Raw genomic sequence first — 27,762 nt, 5'->3', positions numbered from 1 at the left:
CACACACACACACACACACACACACACACACACACACACACACACACGGGACGCAGAACAGGAGCTGAGCAGCAGGACACGCTCAGGTCGGGATATTTACAGTCATGCTTCTACGCGTGGTTTCCCTTTGAGATAATTCTCTTTATAGGAATATTATTGCCTCTAAGGGTAAGTTAACTCAACTTCATTTCTGCTTAATTATATGGTCTATTTTTTTTATTGTGAATTTAGATGCACTTTTTGAACCTTAGTCGGTCTGATCATCTGTATCTAATTATGATTATGCGTAATTATGCATTCCTACTCGTCTAAATAGAAATACACTAGAATACGCGCATGGACCTGGTGATGATTTGCGGACTTAAGTCATAAACTCTGGCTGTGTTGGGAATGATGATGTGCTAGTATGGACTTGACCCACTCGCCTCGAGCTGTTCTGCTGAAAACTTTCCCTGCCTTTTCTACAGAGGCTCAAATACCCTGGTGTAAAAATAACACCTACAGTGTTGACGTAATTATTGCACGGTATTTTTAAAAATCTGGATGTTGAAACGCAAAATGTGGTTACAAAATTTATTTTAACTCTGACAGTTACGTTTAATAAACAGGTTCAAGTGCTTTTTTAAGTAATAAACCAAAGTGTATCTCACATATATACTGAGATGTATGAGTGGTATATCTAAGGTAGGTATACAGACAGACAGACAGACAGACAGACAGACAGACAGACAGACAGACAGATAGATAGATAGATAGATAGATAGATAGATAGATAGATAGATAGATAGATAGACTGGTGTTATATATTTAAATGGACAGACAGGCACACAGACAGTCAGACAGACAGATAGATAGATAGATAGATAGATAGATAGATAGATAGATAGATAGATAGATAGATAGATAGATAGATAGATATACAGACAGACAGACAGGCAGATAGATAGATAGATAGATAGATAGATAGATAGATAGATAGATAGATAGATAGACAGACAGACAGACAGACAGACAGACAGACAGATAGATAGATAGATAGATAGATAGATAGATAGATAGATGGCTCATCCCCTCAGACTCTCAGCATCAGTTAGCTGTGTTAGCAGTGAACCTGATGAGACTTGTATTGCTTGTCACTGCCAAAGCTTAGCATATCTTGTGAGATGGCTTGTCAACAAAAAGATGTTGCAGTACGTATGTGAAGTTCCATATACTGTATGTAGAAGGAAAAAGTGGCCTTGCAGAGACTTGTTCATTTCTTTCCCCACTTTTAACTTTTGCAGCTGTTCTTTGTTGTATAACCATATTCACCATGTTACTTGTAAATGACAGTGGTGTGTTCCCTAAGTCACAATTTTCAGGTGTCTAATCCTGTTTAACAGACCATTAAATAAGTAAATATGCTATAAAATAGAAACGGGAAATGAATGATTGACTCCATTTAGACCAGGCTTTACAAGGGGCATGCTTTCGAAATATTATTTAGGATTAGGAGATTAGTGCACTGTGACTCTATTGTAAGTGGCCTCGTACATTCAGGTTATGCAGCTCATAAAATGCACCCAAAAATATAAATACTCAAAGACCTTATTCTATTTAACCTCACAAATCAGACTTAATAGGTATACAATATAACAGTTATCCTTATATAAAATTAAACACCAAAATCACCAAATATTTATTTTGTTGTTGCTTTACAGGCCCAACTGAGCCAGTGTTTATTATCAAAACAGCAAGAGATACCACAAGATGTGTTGTGTATGGACAATATGTACAAATAACACAGTCTCTAAGAACCAGAGTTTTTGTCTCAGTGCAGCTGGGACACCTTTTCAGTAATTACTGCTTGGGACTGGTTGGTAATTTTCAGCTTTAATGGTTCGGTCCGATCCTGGAACCTGTGCATTGGCCATTTAGGATTTTGTTGACTGTAGGTGCAGACTTGTATTTTCCAAAAAGGTTTATAAGCTCTGTATAACACTGTGGTTGGCTATGCATACACAAAAGTAGTTTTATGGGCAACACTTAATACTTTACAGCACATGTCTAATACTAAGAGAGCTTGGAGAACAAAGACCTTATTTTGAATTAGAACAATGTTTAATCCGGTGTTTTGTTTAAATGAGGAAGACGGGAAATGGAGTGTTCCTTGTAGTTATTGCTACCCAAAATGGAGTATGGTGAATAAAAATGTCCCACAGCCATTTTAAATCAACAAATATTTACTACATTCAAAGGAGATCATCCTAGATCAGTATATTTAATAATCTGGAGGTTTAGCATATATGCAGTATATTTTATGTTCATATACTGTTAATTTTTTTTTATCTTGTAACTGAAGACAAATAAACGCTAGCGCCCAAAACAATGATTTCTTACTTCCTTTTTAAAGCAAAGTCTGTCCATGGTGCTGAAATCAGCTTGTTCTATAAATAAAGACCATTGTTAGGTGTTGGAAAAGTGTAATAGCTTAAATCATATCAAATAGACATTTATATAAACCACTAATGCCATTCACCATAATAATGATATAACATTTATTTGTAGAGTTATAGCACAGCTCTATTGCTGAGTCCATGTGGATCAGAAGCTGTGAATTAATTTTCTATAATATTTATCTGATTAAAAAATAAAAAAATAAAAATTTGTTTTAGGTTCATGGTATCTTAAGTCTGTAGCCTAGTGAACCAGAGTTAATGTGTTCAAAGATAGAGATTTAAAAGCACTTTTGTACTCGCGCTGGATAAGGGCGTCCGCCAAATGCTGTAAATGTTAATGAAAATATTCAGCATTTAAATTATTTCATGTTACATGCCACAGTGGTGGTTAATGGCTCATATGAAAATAGACAATTAGAACTTTAAAAGTATGAATTTTTCTGTAAGTTTATTTACAACTAACAATGGTTTGGGTTTTTCCACATAACTGTTTCTATCTTGATGGTAAATAAAGATATCGAAGCATTTTTCTCCTCTCCATTGTTAAAATGTAATTGAATTGGTGGACACTGCAAAAACGGCTTACAGTTGTCTGAAATTGTTCGTAGGCTTTTGATGAGGAGACATTTACTTAGGATTTTTATGAAATTTTTCATGATAGGAAAATATGAATGATTAAAGGCTTTATTTTTTATTTTTTTTAAAGCAGTATTATTTTTATTAACAAGTGAACTCTTTATAGCTGTTTTGACCTGAAGTAGGAAGTAACCTCGAGGAAACCAGAGTCAAAAGGAGAACTGGGTTGTTTTAGGTTATACCCGAGAGTGAGTGTATAAATCGTCACTCTTCTACAAACAGTCTGTATGTTTAGCATGTACTCAGGCGATATAAGCTATATGATATGAAATGCAAACAGAAGTAAGGATTGAATCTTGAAGTGTCATACAGGAATGTGCCTAAGTCTGATATGTAGATCCACAATGCGTAGTTCCATAAAGATATCACATGCCAGTGACCACTATATGACCTTTGAAGAGAATGTTTTTGTACTCCATAAGCTTCTTGTATGAACTTTATATAGGTTATGACTTGCCAAAGTTTTGTTTGCTCTGAATGATGCACCTGGATCTAAATGGATCTTTTATGCTTTGGGGTTGTGTGGCAGACTGTGGCACTGGATTTGCACAGAAAGTAAACAAACGTACTAAAATAAACATCGGCAAATTCTGGACACAAGACACAGTCAGTCTAGAAAATGAAGATAAATAAAGGCAGACTTCCACAACAGGAAAATGTTCCAAACATAAAATTCACTTTAACTACCAAAAGAACTGCAACCTGCAGGTTTTGGAATGGCCTTTATAGCCTTTTGACTTTTTAAACATGCAAGACAGCCCAAGAATATCTCTGAGCTCGAAGTGTTCTGCAAGGAAGAGTGGGTGAAAAATCATTAAAACAAGAATAGAAAGGCTCCAAGCTGGCTGCAGAAAGTATGTGCAAGCTGCCAAAGGGTAAGTACGTATTGTGCCATATTGCTAAGTACTGACTAAAATATGCAATTTGGCCAGGGGTGCTGAAACTTTTGCATACAACTGTAACTGTATCTGTGCTACAGACATAATGGGGTCTGTTAAATGTTTCTTACACTTTAAGGGTTTTCAGGCTGAGCAGAAGATCAAATAAATCTTCGGATACATCTGTATTCGTAGCTAACGTGCGTCTCACAGGTGTAATTGCCTGCAGATGCATTTCACACCTACTTCTCCAGTCCAACAAGAGAAAACAGTTCAGATTTGTGTGTGTGTGTGTGTGTGTGTGTGTGTGTGTGTGTGTGTGTGTGTGTGTGTGTGTGTGTGTGTGTGTGTGTGTGTGTGTGTGTGTGTGTGTGTGAGCTTTTTAATGTTTGGGGAGGTTTATTTAATCTTATATAGAATCTTGCAGGCCAAGAGAGACGCAGGTCCTCACAAGCCCTGGGTTCTGTTTAATTTTTTGTTTCTCTACCACACACACTGACTCACACCAGTCCTGCTATTTATTAATCCCTCACAGTGCTTTAACTATTTTACAGCAATGGGTAGAAACTCTCTGATCTCCACTCAGCTCCCTCTGGTTTCAGATTCATAACTAAAAGGAGAATCTAACTACAGTGATCACACTACATGATTTTGTTTTTGGTGATATAATAAAAAGTGAACAGCAAATGACCCAGATTTCCTTTTAAACAAACTGGGACCCAGTGTGGTAGTCTTACCTACAATAAGGCATGTTTGTGTGTTTCTCATCATGCTATATTTCTATTGCTGTTTTTTTATTCCTTATAGCTGTATAGGACAAACAGAGTGACAATACATCCTTTGCCAGGATTATGTTAAAATGCCAGCCTATTTTCTGAAAAAAAAAAAACAAAAAAAAAACATTCCAAATACATTAAGACTTGTTTTCAAATTAGCAGGTCTTTATATTGTAAAATATATTGTAAATTACATAATTCACCCTGCAGTTATTATGAGTATGAACAATAGGGATGGAAAAAGTCAGTAAAATTCTGGAGATTCATCCGGATGGCAACACAGGTGTGAATACAATGTGAAATATATAAATGATGACAAATTGAAGGAAAAAAACAACATAAAGTATCTTAATAAGTTGATAGGACATGACAGTCCACCAGAGAAGCTTTGTGTGTCTTGGCATAGATTCGATTAAAAACTTTTAAACTCTACTGAAGGGATGAACACTGTTTCTTTTTTCTAAGGGGACAAGTGAACCCAAAACCATGCCAGAAAAATTTCCTCTCACAGCAAAACAGAACCAGCAGTTTGTCCATTTGTCACCATACTGTATATGATGACCTGGATATAATCTCTATTATATAACTGTTTTTAATATTCATTCATTTAGGCATGTTTTTCCATAAACAAGCCATGCAAACAAATTAAGGTAGAATAAATGAAATCTTTTCTGGGCCATTTTAGTCTCACAGACAACAAGGGTTAACATTTTGGTCTTAAACAACAGGCTGCTTTATTTTATTTGGCTTGAGATCACAGCTTATCAAATCTGACCATCAGATGACCGAGAGACAGTACAAAAAAGGCCTTTAGTTTGCGTAACTGTAGTAACAAGAACCCAATATGAAGGTCTTTTATCCCCGTAGTGCAACAGGCTTTAACCTTTGTTTGATGTTTGGGAACATAATAATTATCAATATTCATTTTTTTCTTGTGATAGTTTATGGTGCAAAATTATTTAATTGAGAAAGAGAGAAGGAGAGAGAGAGAGAGAGAGAGAGAGAGAGAGAGAGAGAGAGAGAGAGAGAGAATGCCATATTCCAGTTTTCCACTCTATAAATTATACATAAATAAAAGGAAACACTTTAAATTGACATTGCAACCTGGACTGATTCCTGAATTATTACGTAAAATAGCTCATCAATGGTTCAGATTTAAGACATGTACTAATCACAAACTAATGAACAATTAACCCTTACTTCGACATGAGTCTTATGAATTTAATTCTCAATTAAATGTTAGCATATGTTTAGTTATTGTAATGGGCATTTAATTATTGCTTGGGCACTAGGGAAGTGGTAGTGTTTAAGATGTTGATCTAATGCTTGAATGGTTGTGTGTTTAAGTCCCCCCCTTAGCCATCAACCTCTCCTTTACAGAAATGAGATAATGTAAATCTCGCCTTGGAAAAGGATGTCAGCCAATTCAAAATTTAAAATGTTAATAGATAATAGAATCTGATAAATAAATGTTAGGAGCAGAGCCTTGGGCTCGAGTGACCCAGAGCATGAACTAGTGCTACAATGGGATCTGAAGAGAAATGGATGTATGGAACTTTCTGTATAAGAAAGATCATTGTAGATAATATACGTGATCATACGTCATCCAAATGATGTTTGTGTGCATAGCTGAAAATGTCAAACTATGTACATCATTTGAATGAATGCATGTTTCATTCAGGGGCACGGTGGCTTAGTGGTTAGCACGTTTGCCTCACACCTCCATGGTCGGGGTTCGATTCCCGCCTCCGCCTTGTGTGTGTGGAGTTTGCATGTTCTTCCCGTGCCTCAGGGGTTTCCTCCGGGTACTCCGGTTTCCTCCCCCGGTCCAAAGACATGCATGGTAGGTTGATTGGCATCTCTGGAAAATTGTCCGTAGTGTGTGAGTGAATGAGAGTGTGTGTGTGCCCTGTGATGGGTTGGAACTCCGTCCAGAGTGTATCCTGCCTCGATGCCTGATGACGCCTGAGAGAGGCACAGGCCCCGAGAAGTTCGGATAAGTGGCAGAAAATGAATGAATGAATGAATGTTTCATTCATATTCATATATTTGATGTAGTTTAGAACTCAGTGTTAATTGATACTTTAAATAACACACATGCACTTATGACGGTCGTTATTTTGATTAGTACAGTAAATTCAATTCAATACAGTTTAAAATTCAAGTATTACCTTCATATAACTGAAAACAAAATGTAAGGATTTTTGTAAAAAGGCAAGCAGGAAGTAATGAATCGGAAAACTGAAATTGCTGATGGTTTTGACAACACAGACCTGACATCTTATTATCTAATTTGTCTACCTGTTCATCTATCTGTGACTAATTTCTAATAGCTGAAGTGTAAAGATACCATACAGATAGACTCCAGTGCCTTTGGGGTATGTGTTATCAGGTTGATCTTGTCTTACATTTCATATTTTTACATGGGAAAAAGGGGATTTTCACTGTTTACTATTGTGTAGGAAGTAAGATTAGCAACCAGAAGTAAGGATATTGTCTTGGATTTAATCCTGTTGTGTTTTCCAGGAGTGTGATTTTTTTTTAAGCGTTTCAGCATTAGTAAAACAACAAACAGCTAAACAGCTGCATACATTATCTACACTTTCTTTTTCTACAAATTTCTGATTCAGATAAATGTGATTTATCTCCAATTTTCAGGTGCCAGATTTTTTCTAATCATCCAGACAAGCCGATGTTTTTAATTAGGACAATAAAGTAGGAAACTCTGTTTAAAGGTATTGTCAGTGGAAAATATTTCAGAATCGGATAACTACATAGTTCCCTAAAGATATCACAAGTCAGATGCTTTAGATTTGTGTTTGACAATGTGTTTGTACTCCATAAGCTTTGTGTATGAATTTCAAATAGGTTTTGACTTGTCAGCAATTTGTTAGCTCTGAATGATACACCTAGATTTAAATGGATCTTTTGTGCTTTTGGGGTTGTGTAGCAGACTGTGGCACTGGATTTGTACAGGCAGTTCGAAAGAACAGACTAAAGTAAACATCAGCAAATTCTGGATGTAAATCAAGATAAGATAGAGGCAGACTTACACATCAGGACAATGATCCAAAACATACCTTAAAATCCACTTTAACTACCATAAGAACTGTAAGCTGCATGTTTTGGAATGGCCTTTATAGCCTCTTGACTTTTTAAACAGACTAAGAAGAATACTGCAAGAATCGAGGTCAAAATTTTTTTACTGCCTGTGAAATATACCTGTGTGACTTTATTTGCAGTCACTGATATTTACCGTATTTCCTTTAGGTTAAGTAAACAACTGACCAGCATACTTCCTCCTCGCCATTCTGTCCTCCAAGATGTTCAGAGCTCCATTCATCACAGTTTGTGTTGGTACGTTCCTGTACGTTGTTTTTAAATTTTTGTTTGTTTTGGGTGAAGGATTCAGATTTTGAGGATAGAATTGTGTACTGTACATGTCAGTTCAATGTCAATACTTATATAGAGAGCATGTATGATATAATAAATGTTACTATTGAACAAATCGTCAGTTAGTGATAGATAATTCCAAAATTATATAATCTGATTATTTATTTTCTTCTTCTAGGACTCCTTTTTATTTTTAGCAGCAAGGCTAAGCCAAATGGCAAAGACAAGAAGGCAAAACAAGGTACACACATGGATCAACATTATGTCTGCTGTTTCAGAGATATTATTTCTACTGATAACTCTTTATAAGTCTATGTTTTGTGCTTCATGTCTGCATTTCTATAGTTGTGCCAGATATAGAATGCGATGTCCGTGCAGGGAAGGTCACGTTTCCAGAATTCATTGTTCGGTGCCCTTCCAGTTGCCGTGAGTCCAAGGAGAAGGTTTATGGGACAAGTGTCTTTGCCTCCATATCCAGCATCTGCAATGCTGCTATTCACAAGTAGGAATGAACACAGCTCTGAAATATCTGTTTATAATTTTGAAACAATTAAATTCAATGTTGTATTGGCCAAGCGAAAGATTTACAGGCACTTCCTGGTAAGCAGTTTATCGTCCAACTCTGATTGTTGCCCTCCAGTGGGGTTATTACGAATTCTGGAGGAAAGGTGATCGTAAAGAAGATGGCAGGACAAGCTCAGTATAAAGGCAGTTTTGCAAACGGTATCCGTTCACTGTCGCTCCCCACCTGGAGAGAGTCTTTCACTGTTTCAGGTAACAATTTCAACAAAAATTAATGTAGGACTGATGTTTCTGTCTTGTCTGAAAATAACATTTGAATTATCATTTATCATTTGAAGTATTTGAAATATTTTCAAACTTCTGGTATCATTTCAGTGGGCAAACCACAAAAAGGTGTGATCTACCCTTCTACCCTGGAATATTCTTCTTCAAAATCTACCACAGTAACAAACAGTAAGTGTTTTGTCATCTTTACAAAAATGATAATGTTTATAGCAAAATATTTTAAACTGTTGCCAGATGCATGCGTCCGTTCCACACTGTCTTAACTATGTTAGTCGTACCGAGGTTACTGAATAACACAAAGTATGTGTTAACAGATTTAACAGTTGTCTTTTGTTTTAAATACTTTATAGTTATATTGAAACTGTGCAAAATTGTCACCTCTGGCTAGTATGAAATGCAGAAGAGAGGATTGTAGACTACATACACTTTACAGTGACAAAGTCTTTAGAGCAAAAAGGCTAGAAGTGGATTTATTGGCAGTTCTGGCAGTACAGTATCCCAAATGTCACCAAAGTATATTTGTATGTTGTACAGAGAGACTAATGCCTAAGCGTAGGTTCATAAACCTTTGCCTCAGGCTGCGTTGGGCTGACATTGGAATGCAGTTAAACACTACTGTTACTGTACAAATTGTTTTTCCCTTCACGCCCATCTGTCCCTCTAAAGGTCAGCCAGCAACTCCGGAGCCAACGACAACCATTCTCAAGCCAACCACCACTACCACAACCACAACTCCACCTCCAACCACGACCACCACAACTACGACCACCACCACTGCTAAGTCACGGCCAGTATATAGAGTCAGAGATGCCGGTAGGTTTGTGTATTTCTGTTTTATAAAGGTACGGTAAAGAACGGTAAACTGTATCATTGTATCATTGTAACGGTAAGTCAAGTCAAGTCAAGAAACTTTTATTATATAGCTGTTGCTGTACACAGTGAAATGAGACAACGTTTCTCCAGAATCATGGTGCTACAATACATAAAACAAAGACAGGGTTAAGGACATGTAAGTAGTCTTAGCCACATAAAGTGCAACTGTGCAACCTGTTTGGACAAGACAAACAACACAGTGCAGGACAAAAGACAGTGGAGGACAAAAGACAGTGCAGACACAAGTTACAAGACAACACAAAAAAGTACAAAAAATTCAATACACAAACGACAATAAACAGCAACAGAAACAGCGCTGACCGAGCAATTTATATAGTGTATGTGAATACTAAATGTTCAAACAATATTTCGTACAGTAACATTTTGTAAACTGTATCATACCGATTCAGCCCAACATTGTGATGGATTTTGCTTTCAAATTCCAAAAAGATCAACCTAAATGATACAGAATGACTCTAGAAATTACGGAAAAACATCATTCTGCCCAGGTGGTACCAGTATGTATATTTTTATGCTACCCAACACAAGTCATCACACTCCTGACACCTACATGCCTTCAAAAGTCCTAAAGTGACTTTTAACCACAAAATACAAAGGACTTGTAACATTCCTATTCACATTGATGAATTGTTGAATTATTGGACGATTGTGGATCTTTTTCCTGAAAGTAACAGCAAACATTGATCTATTTTTATAAAGGTACAGTACTCTCAACCTCTCAACACTTTACCTTTTAAAATGATCACTTTTTAAAAGCTTCTCTTGTGCTTATACTGTACATTAGACGCATGTGCTTGCATGGTTATCTTTGGCCGTAACATTGGGCCTTTGAGATGATCATTTTAAACTCATTTATAGTTTCTAAAAATTAGATCAGCCTGTTACTCTGTCGCTCTTTCTTTTCCTCTAAAGTATCACTTTCTCTCTAATCCAGGCAACAGTCACCCATACCTTGCTGCAGCAGCTGGTGCAAGTAAGTCCAGTAGCCATGATGTTTAGGTTCAGTAGTGCTTTGAGCTCCATTAATGTATCTAGGATTTTCTTTATAAAAAATGTAAACCATTTTTTTGTTTTGTTTTGTTTTTTATAAAAAATAATCATGCCAACATATTGGCACTTTTACCTCACTTCACGTGTGCATGAATGGATGTAAGTGTAGAAAATGCCATGATGGTATTCATCCAGTGTTTTCTGAGAATGGCTCTATATCCACAAGATAAACCAGTTACAAACCATGAGGGTTTAGTGGTTTAGTCTGTTTACTGTTGTCTTAACCATTAAACCATGTGGCTTATTGGTTAAGACACAGGACTAGTGACTGGAAGTTGAGATCAAATCCTGAAGCTGCCAAATGCTAAAAATAATGAAAATCATGTCTAAAACAGTGTAAATGCTGGTGTTTTTAAAAGCTATTTTAACAGGACTTTAATATACACTTTGGGAGTGTTGTATTTCAACAAACGGCATCCCCTTATATTACTATTGCTATAACTGCTTTAAAAGAATCTCTGCTAATTATGAACATGTAATGACCTACACTTTTCAAGAAAAATTTTGAAGCAGAAACTTTTATAGGACATTTCTTGAATCATCCAAAGAACCTTTAAGGAAAGTTTGTTTATTGTAAAATGCTAAATATCTTTAGCGAAAAGATATAGCATAGAGAATAAGAAATACAGAATAAAGTAATTTATTGCTTCTATCCAATGCTGCCTGGAATGCTCATGTTAAACAACATGAATCATTCTGTCTCAACATTGGCTATAGGACAGACACAGAATGCCCAAGCAAAGGTGCTTTCTCAAGGTAAGTAGATTCATTCAATCACAGAATGAATTTCCTATTTAAATCACATTATTACCCTAAACTCTGAATGTTACATTTCTCCAAAGCATTCAGAGGTGGCTCGACCTTTGCAGGTAGATTCTCACCTCGTACCAATACAGGTAAAAGACATTCTGTCTCATTCTCTTGTATGATTTTTTTTATTTTATTTTAATGATTACTTCAACCAAAATGCTACGTTATTTACAGAAGACAAAAAAAGAGATTTGCATCTGATTTGGTTCAGCATTGAATTTCTTTTTCACGTCACTTTCCACAGTGGTGGTTAATGGCTCATAAGAAAGTTGACACTCGGTGATTTAAGAACTGCTAGTTTTCCTTTTTTATTTTTTTTTTTATTATTATTTTTTACATAGCATACCATAGACAATATATTTTTAGAAAAAAAAATTCTTGTTTTTTCCACACAAATGTTTATATCCTCATAGTAAAAGGTTAATTTAAAACACATTTCTGCTCTCTGAGATTCAACAGGTGTTTCTTCTAAAATTTGAAATTGTTATCTGCTTCTGCTTAAGGTTAACCAAATAAATGTAAAAATGTCTCACACAGTGCTGTGGCAGACTTGCAGTGATATAATAATTAATTTTTCTTATACATGTCTGATATAAGTTGATTTCCATTCCATCAGCAGAATGAACACCAGTGTACTGGTACAAAGGGTTAAATTCCAAATTAAATGAATGAGTTTCCTTCATGCTTAGTATTTTGGTTGAAGTGTGATTATTTTTCCTTTCTTTACAGAATTTGTCATTTCTGTGTTTTGCTAACTAATTACATTCTGTTGCACTACCTAAAGCATATTTATTCTATATTTATTATAGATATGTGTATTGTGAGCTGGCTTTATCACCTTGCATTTCATTCATACATACTTTTAATCCTTCCACCAATCTTTCCTGTGTGTGCCTTCCAATGCAAGTTTTCCAAATCCCTCAAAACCACACAGAGGAAGCAATAAATGGCTACTCACATAGACTACATTAAAGGTCCACATTCACCATGAGCCTAAAAACGAGAGGTTTACTGGTTCTGTGGTTAAAACACTGGACTACTGATCGGACGGTCATAAGTTCATGTTCCACGTTCACATCCAAGTTGCTCCTGCTGGGCATTTAAACACCGAGTTGTATAATGTAGCTTGCTCTGGATAAGTATACCTGCCCAAAGCTGTAAATGAATATGTATACTAACCCTTTATCTGCTCCATGTTATAACCTTGAAATCCTTTTCTGGAAGGTTCTACCATATTTGATTTGGTCTACCAAGTTTGCTTATCATTTTTGTTTTGTTTTTATGTTATGTACTTTTAATATTTTCATACCACAGCAACACATGCCTGTAAAACTGTAAATAATGAAATATGTTAAATGCAAGTAAATGTCAAATATTGGCATAGTTTATCCTGACATCTGTCCAAAGCATCTTGCGAAATTGCCGATCACAACGAAGAAGCAGTAAAAGGCCACACGCATACACTGCGTAATGCTCCCTGAGTGGCTATACTGTACCTCATGTTGTTGAAGTTGTAATGTGGAAATCACGATTAGAGGATTTTATTGGTGCACTTTTAATGGTAAGGTGGGATTTTATTTGATTGGTTTGGAAGCTCGAACTAATTAACTCAACAAATAAGCAAAAAAAGGAGCAAACATTTTTAGTTTTAGTCAAACATTCTCCTTTAGTTTAATCAGAGCATAAATGTGTCTATGAAGATGTACGCACATACTGATTATGTATACTTAAAAGTTACAGTAAGTATGCCCAATACCTTTAATCCAAAGCGCCTGTGTTTAACATAATGTCTTGTTTTGGCTGTAGGTTTACAAAGACCAGGGTCAAGTCCCAGTATTAGGAGACAATCATCAGTTCCTACTAACTCAGGTTTGCACCTTTGTCAAACGGCGCTTGTCAGAATTAACAATGAATACAAAATACATTTACAACAATAAATAATCGTAAAAAATCAATAAACAAACAGTACTTTCTCAATTAGTGAAAGAAACAATATGTATGAAAGCATTAAGCACCAAACCCATTCCTATGTACCTTTCTGTATCATTAAGATCAATTTTAGGGCCAAATGTGTTTTGAACACGTAGAGTTTCTTTTTATTTTCCAATACCGGTGATTACTTAGATCCATATGTGTTATAAATATGTGTTCCATAAAATACCTAAACGTAAATTGTTATATTTATGGAAATATTCATCATCTGATATATATATATATATATATATATATTTACATTTTCTAATGCAAGTATTTACTGTCTTATGCAAAAGTTTAGGAACCCCTGACAATTTCCATGATTTTCATTTAGAAATATTTGGGTGTTTCGATCAGCAATTTCATTTTGATCTATCAAATAAGCAGAACATTGTACTTGTTCCTCCGCGTAAATGCCCGAGTAGATTTTGAGCAGTGTTTTGGGTCGTTGTCTTGTTGAAATATCCAGCCCCGGCGCAACTTTGTGACTGATTCCTCAACATCTGCTAATATTGAGTGGAATCCATGCGACCCTCAACTTTAACCAGATTCCCAGTACCGGCACTGGCCACACAGCCCCACAGCATGATGGAACCTTCACCAAATTTTACTGTGGGTAGCAAGTGTTTTTCTTGGAAGGAATGCTGTGTTCTTTTGCCGCCATGCTTCACTCCCCTTGTTATGACCAAATAACTCAATTGTTTGTGCAGAAAAGGCTTCTTTCGCATCACTCTCCTGTACAGCTTCACCTTGTGCAAAGTGCACTGAATTGTTGAACGATGCACAGTGACACCATCTGCAGCAAGTTGATGTTGTAGGTCTTTGGAGGTGGTCTATGGGCTGTTTTTGACCGTTCTCACCATCCTTCGCCTTTGTCTCTCCAATATTTTATGTGGCCTGTCACCTGTGGCCTTAACAAGAACTGTGCCTTTGGTCTTCCATTTCCTCACTATGTTCCTCACAGTGGACACTGACAGCTTATATCTCTGCGATAACTTTTTTGTAGCCTTCCCCTAAACCATAATGTTGAACAATCTTTGTTTTCAGGTCATTTAAGAGTTGTTTTGAGGCCTCAATGTTGCCTCTCTTCAGAGGCGAGACAAAGACTTGCAATTGGCCACCTTAAATACCTTTTCTCATGATTTGATGCACCTGTCTATGAAGTTCAAGGCTTTATGAGCTCAGCAAACCAATTGTGTGTTCCAATTAATCAGTGCTAAGAAGTTACAGGTATTCAAATCAACAAAATGTTTATATTTATAAATGAAATATTTAGAAATGAAAATCATGGAAATTGTCAGGGGTACCTAAACTTTTGCATACGACTGTAGCTTGAACCCAGTTCTTCAAGTTGAACCAAAAATGTTAATACAGAATGGTCAAACTCGGTTTCTCAAACACATTGATTAGCATGAAAATTAGTACAGGAAAAGTGACTCATTAAACCTACTGATGCGGAAGAAGGTCACAGTCCTACTGGAATGGTAATCAGTTTATTATTGATACAGAAGTATATTCTTTTACCCTACTATAACTTTGGAATGGCTTGGAATGTCTGTGTGATATGTCCTGTTTTCATTCTCCGTTTCTATTTATTCTTTTTAGAGAATGAAAACAGTGAGGAATTTTCAGAGCCTTGTTCTAAGGCCTGCACTTAGCATCTGTCCCGCATGTCTGCTACTGTTTCTCTTTGGCTTTCAATGGCCTCAAAAAAAAAACAAAAAAAAACAGCTGCTGCACAGCTCTGAATTTCCCCTTTTATCCTTTTCTGTCCTCCTTTCTCTTGATGCGCAGCTTTCAGTCGGGTACAGCCGGTCCAGCCAGAGAGGAACCAGCATACTGTCAACACCAATCCTGGTAAGCATCGGCAGCCCTGAATGTGTGTGTGTGTGTGTGTGTGTGTGTGTGTGTGTGTGTGTGTGTGTGTGTGTGTGTGTGTGTGTGTGTGTGTAAGTGTGTATCTCTTTGTGTTGTTTCCCTGTTGACTGCTATATGTCAAGCAGTGCATGTTGCATATTTAAATGTCTGTGAGTGTCTAAAATGACTAGATACAGCTGAACGATTTTAAAACAGTAATCCCTTTTACACCTTGTACAAAGACTTACAAAATGAATATTCTCTGCAAATTAGTCCTGGAATAGACTCATGACTTTGATGACTGAAAGTTCTGTTTTTGATGCCTACCTTTATATTATATATTCCTCGATGCTAAAACATTTATGTGAATTAAAATGAACTTGAATATGAAAATGCACATTATTAAAATAGGATCGTGCCAAATTGTGTTCCCTCACTTCCCAACTTGTTTTGAACCATTGGACTGAATTTGCCTAAAACAGAAGCGTGTCTCATTTGTTTTCAGTTACATTGAATTTTAATGTAAATCCAGGGCCACTAGCACTATGCATTTACTAGCTACATTTTTATGCATTTAAATGCAACAACTGATATGGATTTCTAGAAGGAAGTTAAACGCTTGTGTAGCACAACAAACATGACTTACTTATTTCCTTACTAGAGCTTATTTCCTACTTAAAATAGCCATCTCTTTATGAAATGCAAAAAAATTTAAAATGATGTGAGCTTTAGGTTTATTGTTTGGACCATAACCTAAAGTTAAGAATGTAAAGCATGTGTGTTATCCCAAAAAAAAAAACATTTGTGTAATATATATACTTAATCTGCTCTGACCTTGGCCCGTCTCTCTTCAGGAACAGTACATAAATTCAAGCAGCCACTTACACGTGGAAATTAACCGGTGTCCAACAATATCCACAGCCCATTTTAGATTTAGCGGTTTCAACCACACTTGGTTGGAAATGGACCAGCAACCAGCGGTTCTCCAGATTCATGCTTTCAGAAAATAGCTACAAACCTTTACTGAAACTATATAAACTGAGAGACATGCAAGAATGTGTACATCTGTAAAGCATGCTGGGATGCTTTTTTAAGCTGACACAACAGTTTAAGATTCCCCATGTCCTTAGCCATGGCAATACCAAGCTCTGTCCAAGCAGCTCAGATCTGTTGTCATGTGTGCGGTGGCACAGAAACTATCTGTAGCACTAAGCTGAGGCCCTCAGAATTGGGATGGCGCCAGTGAAGCTCAGTATTTTATTGTGCAGTCAACACAAGAATGAATTGCTAATCTGCCTTTGGGCAGACCTCCATGATTTCTGTTGTATTAAGGTTTACTAATTTGCCCACTATAGAGGGATAAGAAGGGTAGTTTGGGTTGTTTTTTTGCAGGATGAACCAGACTGGGCCGAGTTGGTATAAGGGATTGTTACAGATCAGTCTGGTTCATTGGGTATGCATTTGAGGAATTTGTTTTATTGTGGCTTTAGTGTTATCACACACAGTCAGAAGACAGTAACAGTCAACTGGGAACATTATACATTGTGAGTATCTCTACAATCTTTCCATTTAGTCCTTGCTCGGAGAAAATGGACACATCCTGCCTACGCCCAACCCGATTGGTTTTCTGGTCCAAGGAGACCAACAGGTATCTTGCATAGTGCTTGCAAGTTCTCAATTTCTTTATACAGCACATCTCTGAATGTCATTCACTAACAGTATGTCATGTTCCTGAATGCCAGGAAGAGACACTCTGTAGTTGCAGATTATGATGTTAACTCTCTGTGTTCAGATAGTAGTAACTCTGAGCCAGACACTGGCTACATGTGGGGCAACAGGGACACTGGTGATACTCCAGGTAAGGTGCTATGTCATTCAGGGAATTGGGATAAGAGGCATTAAATTCAACATTTGTCTGCGTTTAATTGACTCAGTGTCTGCATGTCACTTTCGTTAGACTTCATCCATGCAGATATATCTGTTGCTCATTTGGACAGTCATAGCTCTGCTAATGTGCTGCGCATATTTCATACTTCTATATAACATGAGCCATATGGGCTGATTGATTATCTATGTAATAGGAACATGTAAAAAATTAATTTGAAATCCATTTTTAAGGGATTTTTCTAGTGATTGTCCAAAATCTTGTTGGGTCTATTTTTTTTTTATCGTTTTATTGTAACTATTTACAATAAAAAGTCTAATTCTATTTGACTATTTGTTGATGACTATCCCTTTGACAATCATGTATACAACTGTGTGGGAAATAAAGAATGGCATCTGAAAGCTTGAAGATATTAAAAATATAAAAAGATGTTAAAATAGGGCCATTGTAATTGTCCAATTATTGGCTTGATGACTTACTAGCTACATTAGCACATCAGAATACTTACTAAAGCAGACTCCTAATCAGTTGTCAAAATGAATAGACATAAACAGAATGACTATGAGAATTAAATGACTGAATACTACTTCTGAAAAATATTGTTGTAATTTCCCTATCCTTCCTTGTATTGTGCCGCAAAATGCAGTTGTATTGTGCCCCAAAATTTGTATTCAGACACATCTTTTAAGTGTCTTGATCCTCTGGAGGTTTATGCAGAGACAAGTTTACTGACAGGCAGAAACAACAACGTTGTACCCATACTCTCCAATAACTGCTACAGGTGTCAAAGTGACTGGCCGGGATTAAACTGCTTTAAAGTGGTGAGACTAACCTGCTGTAAATAGACTTGGAGGCTATAACCTGCTAACCAGCAGAAAAATGCTGAAGAAGCAGCTGGACAGGATAACATTTTTGAAAAAGTAAATGGGAGGCAATAACCTGATGCAAAAGTGGATAATTTGGACAAACTGTTTATAAATTGAATGGGTGGGGCTGACCTGCCGAAGTGTTGATAGGTGGGACGAACGTGTTTAGTGTAAATGGGTAAATCTCTTGTAGAGGGAATGGGTGGAGCTAATCTGATGTAGAGTCATGGGGTGGGAATAACTTGCACGTGAATGTGGCTAATCTCCTGTAAAGAGAATAGGTGGTGCTAACCTCCTTTAAAGTAAATGAGAGGTGATAACCTCTTGTAAAGTGGATGGGTGGGGACAACCTCCTGTAAAGCAGATGGGTGGGGATAACCTCCTGTAAAATGGATGGGTGGGGATAACCACCTGTAAAGTAAATGGGCGGTAATAATTTGCAGTAGGGTAAATGTTTTTGCAGATTAGTCACAAATCAACCTACACTCTGAAACATGTTTAACAATGTTGTTTGGCAATCTATATTAAGGTCACTACAGATCAATCGTAGATGTTGCATTTTTGTGTATATTTCCCCTATTGCACAAGGCTGAATTTACTGTGTCTGAAATACTTGGCTCTTTCCTTACAGCTCCAGACCTAAGATCAGATATTTCAAAATATGAGTCCTCATACTTTGAACAGACTCGTAAGTGATCTTTCATATTTGAATTTTGAAAACATTTATTTAAGCCATATTTATCATGAAATCCATTTTGGTGTTGAAGCAACTTCAATGTACTGAAAAGGTCATAATGAGGTACATTTTTTGTACAGGCTTAAACATATCCTGTCAACATAAAAACAGTGTTTTCTTGGAATCTTTGATCCAATGTTTTCTTTGATACTGACTTTAAATTAAATGGTGCGTAAATACCCACCCAGCCATATCTATATTTTGATCTGTTTTTTTCCAGCACTTAGTAAACACGCTATAAACAATAAACAAACCATGAATGCACAGTGGCACCAAAAGGCATTGGTAAGACCTCGTAGTGTTTAGTTTTTCTAAATTAAAGGGCATGATGTGCAGCCTTTGCGATACTGCCAAGCCATCTCTAGGCTACCAAGATCTAGGTTTTGGAATAGTAAACACTGGTGCTGTTTTTGTGCACACGCCCCTGAACATCATCTGTTAAATGTATAATAAAAGCAGAGAAATAGCTATCTTGATTCCGTTCAAGAAACAAGACCAAAACCATGTAACACCTGGCATGTTCCTTATGCTGCCATTTCTATTCTCAGCTCCTCGACCATCAGATACAGACAGTGTTTCCAGATACCTCCCTGAAACCCCCCACATGAGAGGTATGCGATTGTGTCACCAAAATTTATAAAACTGGTTTCATTACACATGTACTACTTGCAAGTGAGTGGGGCTAACCTCCTGTAAAGTGAATGAGTGAGGCAAACCTCCTGTAAAGTGAACGAGGGAAGCTAACCTCCAGAAAAGTGGATGGGCAGGATAAGCTCCCGTAAAGTAAATGGGCTGAGATAACCTCTTTTCAAATCAACCTACACTCAATTTTGTTGAGCTATTGAGAGCTCAGTGATAATACTCTCGCTTGGATGCTTGGTGCTATGATGTGATCTGTGTGATGTTAATTTCACAGTAGAGCCAAAGGAAGTGCGGAAGCCAGAAGGGAAGACTTTTGATTTAGGTGAGGCAGTTTGTTTGTTTTGCTCTCTTTTTTCTCGCTCTGCTACTGAAACCTTTTCTTTCTGGAAACACCCAGAGCTGATTCCAGGGATTTCATAGGTTTGTGGTCAAACTCTTAACGTTTCTCCTCCTTTCTAGGCTCCACCCCCAGAGTTCCAGATATACAGGGAGACCCGAGTAGGTTCACTCTAGTTTTTTCAGTATCTCTAAATTTCTTTAACACATGCAAACTTACATGGACTGTCTTTGATGATGACCTTCAGTTTCAAGAGCAAAAAAATATCAAGCACTACAAAGACTACATCACTGTATGATTGGAGTTGTGTATTAACGAAACAGTCTGTAGTACTCTGAAAGCCAAATATCCATCCATCCATCCTTTCAACCATCCATCCATACATACATACATACATACATACATACATTTTCATTACTTTTTGCTATATTTATAAATTTAAGGTTAATCTAAAGGTAGTTTAGATTAACTGCTTCATTGGCTGAATTGTATCATGTATATGGATATGCATGTATCTTTCACTGCAGACTGTAAAGTTGACATCGCCTTCCTCATGGATGGCAGCTGGAGCATCGGAAAACGTCGTTTTAAGATCCAGAAAGACTTCCTGGCTGAGGTTTCCCAAGTCATCAATGCAGGCATAAATGGTCCAATGATGGGGATTATCCAGTACGGGTAAGACATTGTCATTTTGTCTAGAAAGTTAGTGGCAAAGCAACAGAACATACAGTATATGAGTTCCATTTTCTTTTCGGGTCACAAGGGATGAGCCAGTGACTGAGTTCGGTTTGCGCCAGTTCTACAACTCCAAAGAACTCAAGCCTGCCATTGACAAGATTGCTCAGAAAGGCGGGCTCTCCAATGTGGGTAAGTGAAACTTATGTCTGATGCTTCTGGCTGTGATACTTCTGATTGTCCCCAATGTACAACACAGTCTCTCTATCTTCGGTTAGACATCAGCAATTTGGAGAACAGGATTTAATCATGCAACTGCTGCCTTGTGGGATTAATTCATTTATGATGTTTCACACAAAAAGTGACTTACACACACACACACACACACACACACACACACACACACACACACACACACACACACACACACAAACACACACACAAACCTTACTATGCCTGTGGAGACTAAAGAGGAGTTGAATTGAATTAAAGAGCTAAAGATCAGATATTTTCATCGTGTTAGTCCTCACCAAAGCCCTATTCGGACGGGATTAGTTTTACGCGGGGACGTGGAGTAATGCAATTTTACCTCGGGACGTCTGTAATATTAACTGGCCAATTCGCGCGGGACAAGACATCTCAGTAAAACTAGCAGAAGTGGGAGGGGTAACTCGCTTTACGCACCACAGTAACCTTCTTGTTGTCATGTGCGTATTACGTTGCTTCCTGTTTCAAGCGCCTCCATGCTTGCAAAACACACCAAAAACTACTTTTAAACAGGAAATGACAGAATTTTACAATACATATTTACAGCGGGTCTATTCGGACGGGATTAGTATTACCTGAGGTAATTTTTCCGGACCTTTTTACAGAAGGTAAACGTCGCCGTCATCTTTACTGACATTGTCCGTAATGATTACCGAGATGGCACAAAAATGACTAAAATCACAGAGAAGCTCTTGTAATAATTACTTTATCCCCACGTCCCCACGTAAAATTAATCCCGTTCGAATAGGGTTAAAGATATAAAATTATTCTCTCTCTCTCTCTCTCTCTCTCTCTCTCTCTCTCTCTCTCTCTCTCTCTCTCTCTCTCTCTCTCTCTCTCTCTCTCTCTCTCTCTCTCTCTGTGCTTTGTGACCTGCATGAATGTAAAAAAAAAGCCACAATTATCACTTGGATTTCTACGACACTGCCCATATCTACATATGCAAGGTTGACATTAAATCTAAAATTAAAATGTGAACTGTTAAGTAAATTACAGGGCTGCCGCTACACACTGGTGATTTTGTTTCTGTTGGCTGAATGCAGATTTTTCCACTTACTTCTGACACTGTTTCAGAAATTAAATCTCACCTTCATGCAAGCCAATTGTCTGGTAGTTTCTCCTGCAATGACCTGAGGTCTGCTCTAAACTATTAACAAATGCTAAAAAGGAATCAGTCAGACGGAGAGAAAACCTGAAACTGCAGTCTATTAAATGCCTGGAGGGGAATATTATAGATACATGCTTTAGTAATTTCAAGTAGCTGGGAACTGGGAGCCCATTACAGGGTACAATCAGACACACTCAGTTTCGAGAATTGTTTGGACTGCAGAGGAAAGATGATAGAACATGCAAACTACACACACAGTGTGGAGGCAGGAATAAAACCCCAAAACCAGGTGATCTGGGGCAAACTAACCACTAAGCCACTCTAAATTGCCCCTAGCTCTGACTTGAGTCAATGCGTGTGAAAATGAGTGTAAATGTGTGTGTATGGTGTCCTGTGATGGACTGGAATCAAATTCGCAGTATGCTCTTGCCTCACCCAGTGAGCATAGGACAAGCTCAGAATCACCTGAAGATGAATATATTACACATAGTGTAAACTACCTCTAAATAAAAGAAAATACTAAGATGTGTTTCAAATATTTTGTAACTGAATTGCATCTCCAGAATCTTTACACATTTCAATATATCTTACTGTGAAATATAATATTTTGAAAAATCCTTTGCTACTTCTGATTCAGTGCTTCTCTGCTTGTGTTCACTCTCTGTTTGAGTTCATTTTTTTCCAGAGCTCTGGAAACAATCCTAGGGTGGAAAAAAAAACAAATACCTCCATAATGTGACTAGATTTGAAAAAGGAGGTCTGTGTATTCTGTCTAGTATTGTATTAACTGGATCTTTGCTGCCTCCTCGTGGTGATTTAGGGAAAGCCCTCTCTTACATCAACAAGCATTTCTTCAGTGATGCTAATGGAAACCGAGGTGGGGCACCTAATGTTGCTGTGGTGCTGGTGGATGGCTGGCCTACAGACAAAGTAGAGGAAGCTTCAAGACTAGCAAGGGAATCAGGCATCAACATCTTTTTTGTTACCATTGAGGGTCCAGATGATAGCGAGAAGCACAATGTGGTTGAGGCCAATTTTGTGGATAAGGTAATCTACTGTACATCTCTATTAATTAGTGTAATATCTGTGTTTCTATTAAGTTTTAATCCCCAAAACATGAATCTTAGCCACATCAGCTCATAATTGTTCTCATCCAGAGAACATGAACCACTTTTCGTAATCATCTTAAGAAGGTATTTTTGTTTGTACCTTCTTGTTGGTTCTCTATTTGTCATGATGCACACTCGTGGTCTAAACCAGAGTCCATGTATATATTTCTGGCAAGCTTTGTAAACAAAAAGAAGTGAGACTAATTTAAAGATTCATATCTTTATATGCATTTGTATAGAACATCTGGTGGAAAGCCTTCCAAAAAAGAGCAGATTTTATTATAATATAATAGAAAAGGTATTAAATATGATGTTCAGAAAAGACATCTAGTCGTGATGGTCAGGTGATCACAAATATTTTGTCATATACTGTTACATCTCTCATTTATATATCTTCTTATTAGCTACTTTATTAAGTGAAACTAATTTGTAGCTACATTCCCTGGACATTTTAACAGGTACTAAGTGCACTTCAGTGATAATAATTTACCACACGACTGCTGATCAGATTATATTCAAGCCATTCTCACCCCAGCAGTAGTGTGTGTTGTGATAGCAGGCATATCAGTTTTGCTGGGGTTTTTAACACTGCATACATTTACTGGCCTTTTAATAAGTCAAACCTGACTTGATAGTCCACATTGTAGTCATATGCTACAGTTATAGACTATAGCATGTCTCTTTATGGTGCACAATTTGTTTTAATCATCCTGTTGCACCCAGTCTTGGTGGATGGAGGATTCTGTAGTCCGAGAAGCAAGTTGGTGGGCTGAAGTTCATCTTTGTAGATCCCAAAGCCTATTGGAGATTGTACAATGTAACAGTTAGCTAGCCAGCTAACAGAATTTGCTAATGTTACAGATGAAAAAAAGATGTCGCTGTTATGGTATATAGCTGTTTAGGCATATATAGATACTTTTATATGAATTAAAAAAAAAATGCTGTCTGGTTGATCTAAACAGTTTTATGATCTAATGCAGCACTGCACCTACCTGTGAAAATGGTAAGCTAACTTGATACTAGCATGAGACATTTGCAAAATAATATTATCATAGATAGATAGATAGATAGATAGATAGATAGATAGATAGATAGATAGATAGATAGATAGATAGATAGATTTACACCTACATACATAAAAGTCAATTAAACAATGTATTTATCTCAATGTAGTTCCATATTAGAATCAAAATAAAATTAGACTGAAACTGTCCATATTAGGATTATGAAATCTTAAATAAGGATCCTATTTTTGCCCCGATTTCATTGTGGGTTTTTCTTGGTATACACTTTTCAATGCAATTCTATCTTAGCACAGTATAAATTTTCATGTAAGTCTTATTCAGCCATTTGTCTTTAAAAAGAAACTATATTCATCATTTTCATTATACCACAAATTGCTAATGTCATTATTTTTATGTGTACATTTATTCTAACAGGCTGTGTGCAGGACCAATGGATTTTTCTCTCTACCTGTGAACAGCTGGTTTGCTCTGCGTAAAGCAGCACAGCCTCTGGTGAAACGCGTGTGTGACACAGACCGGCTTGTGTGCAGTAAGACATGCCTGAATGCCAACGACATAGCTTTCATCATCGACGGTTCGAGCAGCGTAGGTACCGGCAACTTCCGTACGGTGCTGCAGTTCGTGGCCAACGTGACCCGTGAGTTCGAGATCTCTGACACGGATACACGCATTGGTGCTGTGCAATACACTTATGAGCAGCGACTCGAGTTTGCCTTTGGCCAGCATAACACCAAGGCTGATGTCCTAAATGCCATTCGTCATATTAATTACTGGAGTGGTGGTACGAGTACGGGTGCTGCCATCACTTATGCTGCTGAGAAGCTCTTCAGCAAGTCCAAGCCAAACAAGCGTAAGATCATGATTGTCATCACGGACGGGCGTTCCTACGACGATGTGCGTGCACCTGCTCTGGCAGTACATCGCTCAGGTAAGCATTATACAACACTGTAAGATTTAGAACCTGGGAAATATCTCATAAACCTACTGAAGGTTAGTCACAATTCCTTAAATTTAGGTTAGTCAAGATTCCCGAAAATTTAATTCCCGAATTTTTTTTCAAGTTATCCATAACTTAATCCCATATTGGGCTGGAATAAGCTAGAAGCTTTTAAATTTTTATGATGTTTTTTTAAATGTACTAATTAAGAAAACACCAAGACGTAGAAATTCCAGCATATTTTGTGAATCTCCTGATCTTTACTATACACATTATAGTCTTATTGTTTTTGTCACTGGTATTTATTCGCACATATCAAGCCAATGTTCGATCCGAATTTGTCTGAAAGGCTTTTCTTAATATTAACTAAACATTAAGCATGTTGTAACTCTTTGATCAGGTGTAATTGCTTACTCCATCGGCATTGCCTGGGCTGCACAGGATGAGCTTGAGTACATCGCCACAGACCCAGACAAAGATCACTCCTTCTTTGTGGATGAGTTCGACAACCTCTACAAGTATGTGCCCAAGATCATACAAAACATCTGCAACGAGTTTAACTCACAGCCACGGAATTAAGCCAGACATGGACCAATCGGTTTGGATCATCTAGAAGCCTGAATTCCACCAGACGTGATATATGATGGTACATGCAATAGTTTTAAACACCGATAAGACCTGATTTTTGGTTTTGAAGTGGTTCCTGCATTTTGGAGCTTTTTTATAGCACAAACATTTGGCACAGGTCTTGAAAAGCAAGCTTCTATGTTAAAGTACATAACAATAAGCCATGCAACGAAGTCAGTTGATGTGAGGGGATGTTAGGATGTGGTTGCTGGATAACATACGATAGATTATATATTTAAAAATAACTTGATGCTACACCTCTATGATAAAGGCATACAATAAAAGATTTGCTAGCTTCATATACATAGATCATTTCTGCAAACAAGTTACATATACAAGATTCTTGTCATAAATTTGACATAATGAAAAGTCTTGAGATCTGAGGTTTAAAATGTAAGTATGGGTTTTTGAAAGTTATTTTTGTATTATGTTGTGGCTCTTTCACATGTCTTATCGATGTTTCTGTGTTCAATGCAGTTGCTGGATTTTAATACTTAATGCATGTTAAAGCTGAGCTTCAGGATACATTTCTAAGCACAACATCAACTCGACTAAAATCGATAAGCATTTGATTGAGTGAAGCTAAATGATTGAATTCTAACATTTCTCATTTTACCTGTGTGAACGTACATTGCTCAATCTTGTAATTCAAGCATATAATATCATTTTTGTTTTATTTCATCTAAAGATTTTTACTTTTTACATCTCTGTAATATTTGTTTTATTTGTACATATGCATATTAAAATGAGGCCCATTGCTTTTGACTATGTAAGTGGCAAGAAATTTGTATTTTAATGCAATTTTTAATAAAATATGATACTGAAAACCTGCAAGAGTGACTGTCTCATGTGTACAGTACTGTATTAACACTGACTCAAAAGCTCTTACTTGTGCTAATATTAATGAGATTTATTAGTATTTCTTTTTTTTTTGTCAGCTTTTATAACCGCAAAAAGAATTCCAATTGAATTTGTTTAATAAATCCTTAATACTCTCATCATCAGAATGGGTAATTAATTAATATGATCTTACTGACGATTGTGGGATGATTGTTGGAACCAGATGAGCTGATTTGAGTATTTTAGAAACTGATGATCTCCTAGGAAAAAGGCAATGGTTCTGATAGTTGAAATGCCTTGTTTATAGTGATGATGAGAGGAGAATGACTAGACTGGTTTAAGATGGCAGGAAAGCTACAGTGACACTTTAACATGACTCTGAGCAGAAAATCATCTCGGTTCCATCTGCGAATCTGAGCCTACACTAGGCACAATGTCAACTGATGAAGCCTGGAAAATTCTCCTGGTGGTCCTTTTATGTTGAGAAATATTTAAAGTAACTGAGATTATATTTTCTTCCTAACTTTTTGATATGATCATTAATTGAAGCTCTTGACCTGTATCTACATGAATAAATGTATTACCCTGGTACTACATGATTGATAGCTGCATCAATATTCAGGTGTACATGTGTTAATAATAGGTGTTTATATTGTTAACCAGAAATGGGAGTGTGGAAAAGAGGTGAAGGGGCGAGTGCAGGCGGGTTGGAGTGGGTGACGAAAAGTGTCAGGAGTGTTGTGTGACAGAAGAGTGTAGGCAAGATATAAAGGAAAGGTGTGCAAGACAGTAGACCAGCTATGCTGTATGGGTTAGAGACTTTAGCAGTGAGGAAAAGACATGAGGCAGAGATGGATGTAGCAGGGATGAGGATGTTGAGGTTCTCTATAGGAGTGACGAAGATGGACAGGATTAGGAACGAGCACATCAGAGAGACAGTTCAGGTTGGCTGTTTTGGGGACAAGGACTGAGAAACTAGATTGAGATGGTGTGGACATGTACATAGGAGGGAGATGGTTATATTGGTAGAAGGATGTTGGAGATGGAGCTGCCAGGTAAAAGATCAAGAGGAAGGACAAAGAGGAGATATGGATGGATGCGAGAGTAGAGGATGCCAAGAGGATAGAGCTAGGTGGAAACTGATGATTCGTTGTGGTGACCCTTAAAGGGTATCTATCTATCTATCTATCTATCT

The 27,762-nt window shown here is 37.1% G+C and overlaps 1 protein-coding gene across 11 annotated transcripts; it reads left to right on the top strand.

The window, feature by feature from the left end:
- The first annotated feature begins 15 nt into the window (after positions 1-15).
- On the top strand, positions 16-26,554 carry vit (vitrin). Of its 11 annotated transcripts, none has more exons than XM_027174569.2 (23): positions 16-86; positions 7,999-8,085; positions 8,300-8,362; positions 8,467-8,623; positions 8,762-8,895; positions 9,019-9,096; positions 9,595-9,741; positions 10,757-10,795; positions 11,590-11,628; positions 11,715-11,768; positions 13,489-13,551; positions 15,451-15,513; positions 17,087-17,161; positions 17,306-17,371; positions 18,896-18,952; positions 19,549-19,611; positions 19,917-19,964; positions 20,102-20,140; positions 20,507-20,654; positions 20,743-20,846; positions 22,850-23,076; positions 24,578-25,091; positions 25,501-26,554. In XM_027174569.2, exons 2-23 carry the CDS (start codon positions 8,052-8,054, stop codon positions 25,677-25,679), a joined length of 2,391 nt encoding a protein of 796 aa, XP_027030370.2. In that variant the 5' UTR covers positions 16-86; positions 7,999-8,051; the 3' UTR covers positions 25,680-26,554. The 11 variants fall into 11 exon arrangements, with proteins under 11 accessions (XP_027030370.2, XP_027030369.2, XP_047672545.1 ...); XM_027174568.2 differs by having other exon boundaries at positions 18-168; XM_047816589.1 differs by lacking the exon at positions 10,757-10,795 and having other exon boundaries at positions 18-168.
- The last annotated feature ends 1,208 nt before the right edge of the window (positions 26,555-27,762 follow it).

Source organism: Tachysurus fulvidraco, chromosome 7 (genome assembly GCF_022655615.1).
Source record: "Tachysurus fulvidraco isolate hzauxx_2018 chromosome 7, HZAU_PFXX_2.0, whole genome shotgun sequence".
NCBI lineage: Eukaryota > Metazoa > Chordata > Actinopteri > Siluriformes > Bagridae > Tachysurus > Tachysurus fulvidraco.
The sequence above is the reverse complement of the archived record's forward strand: the minus strand, read 5'-3'. Positions and strand labels throughout refer to the sequence as shown.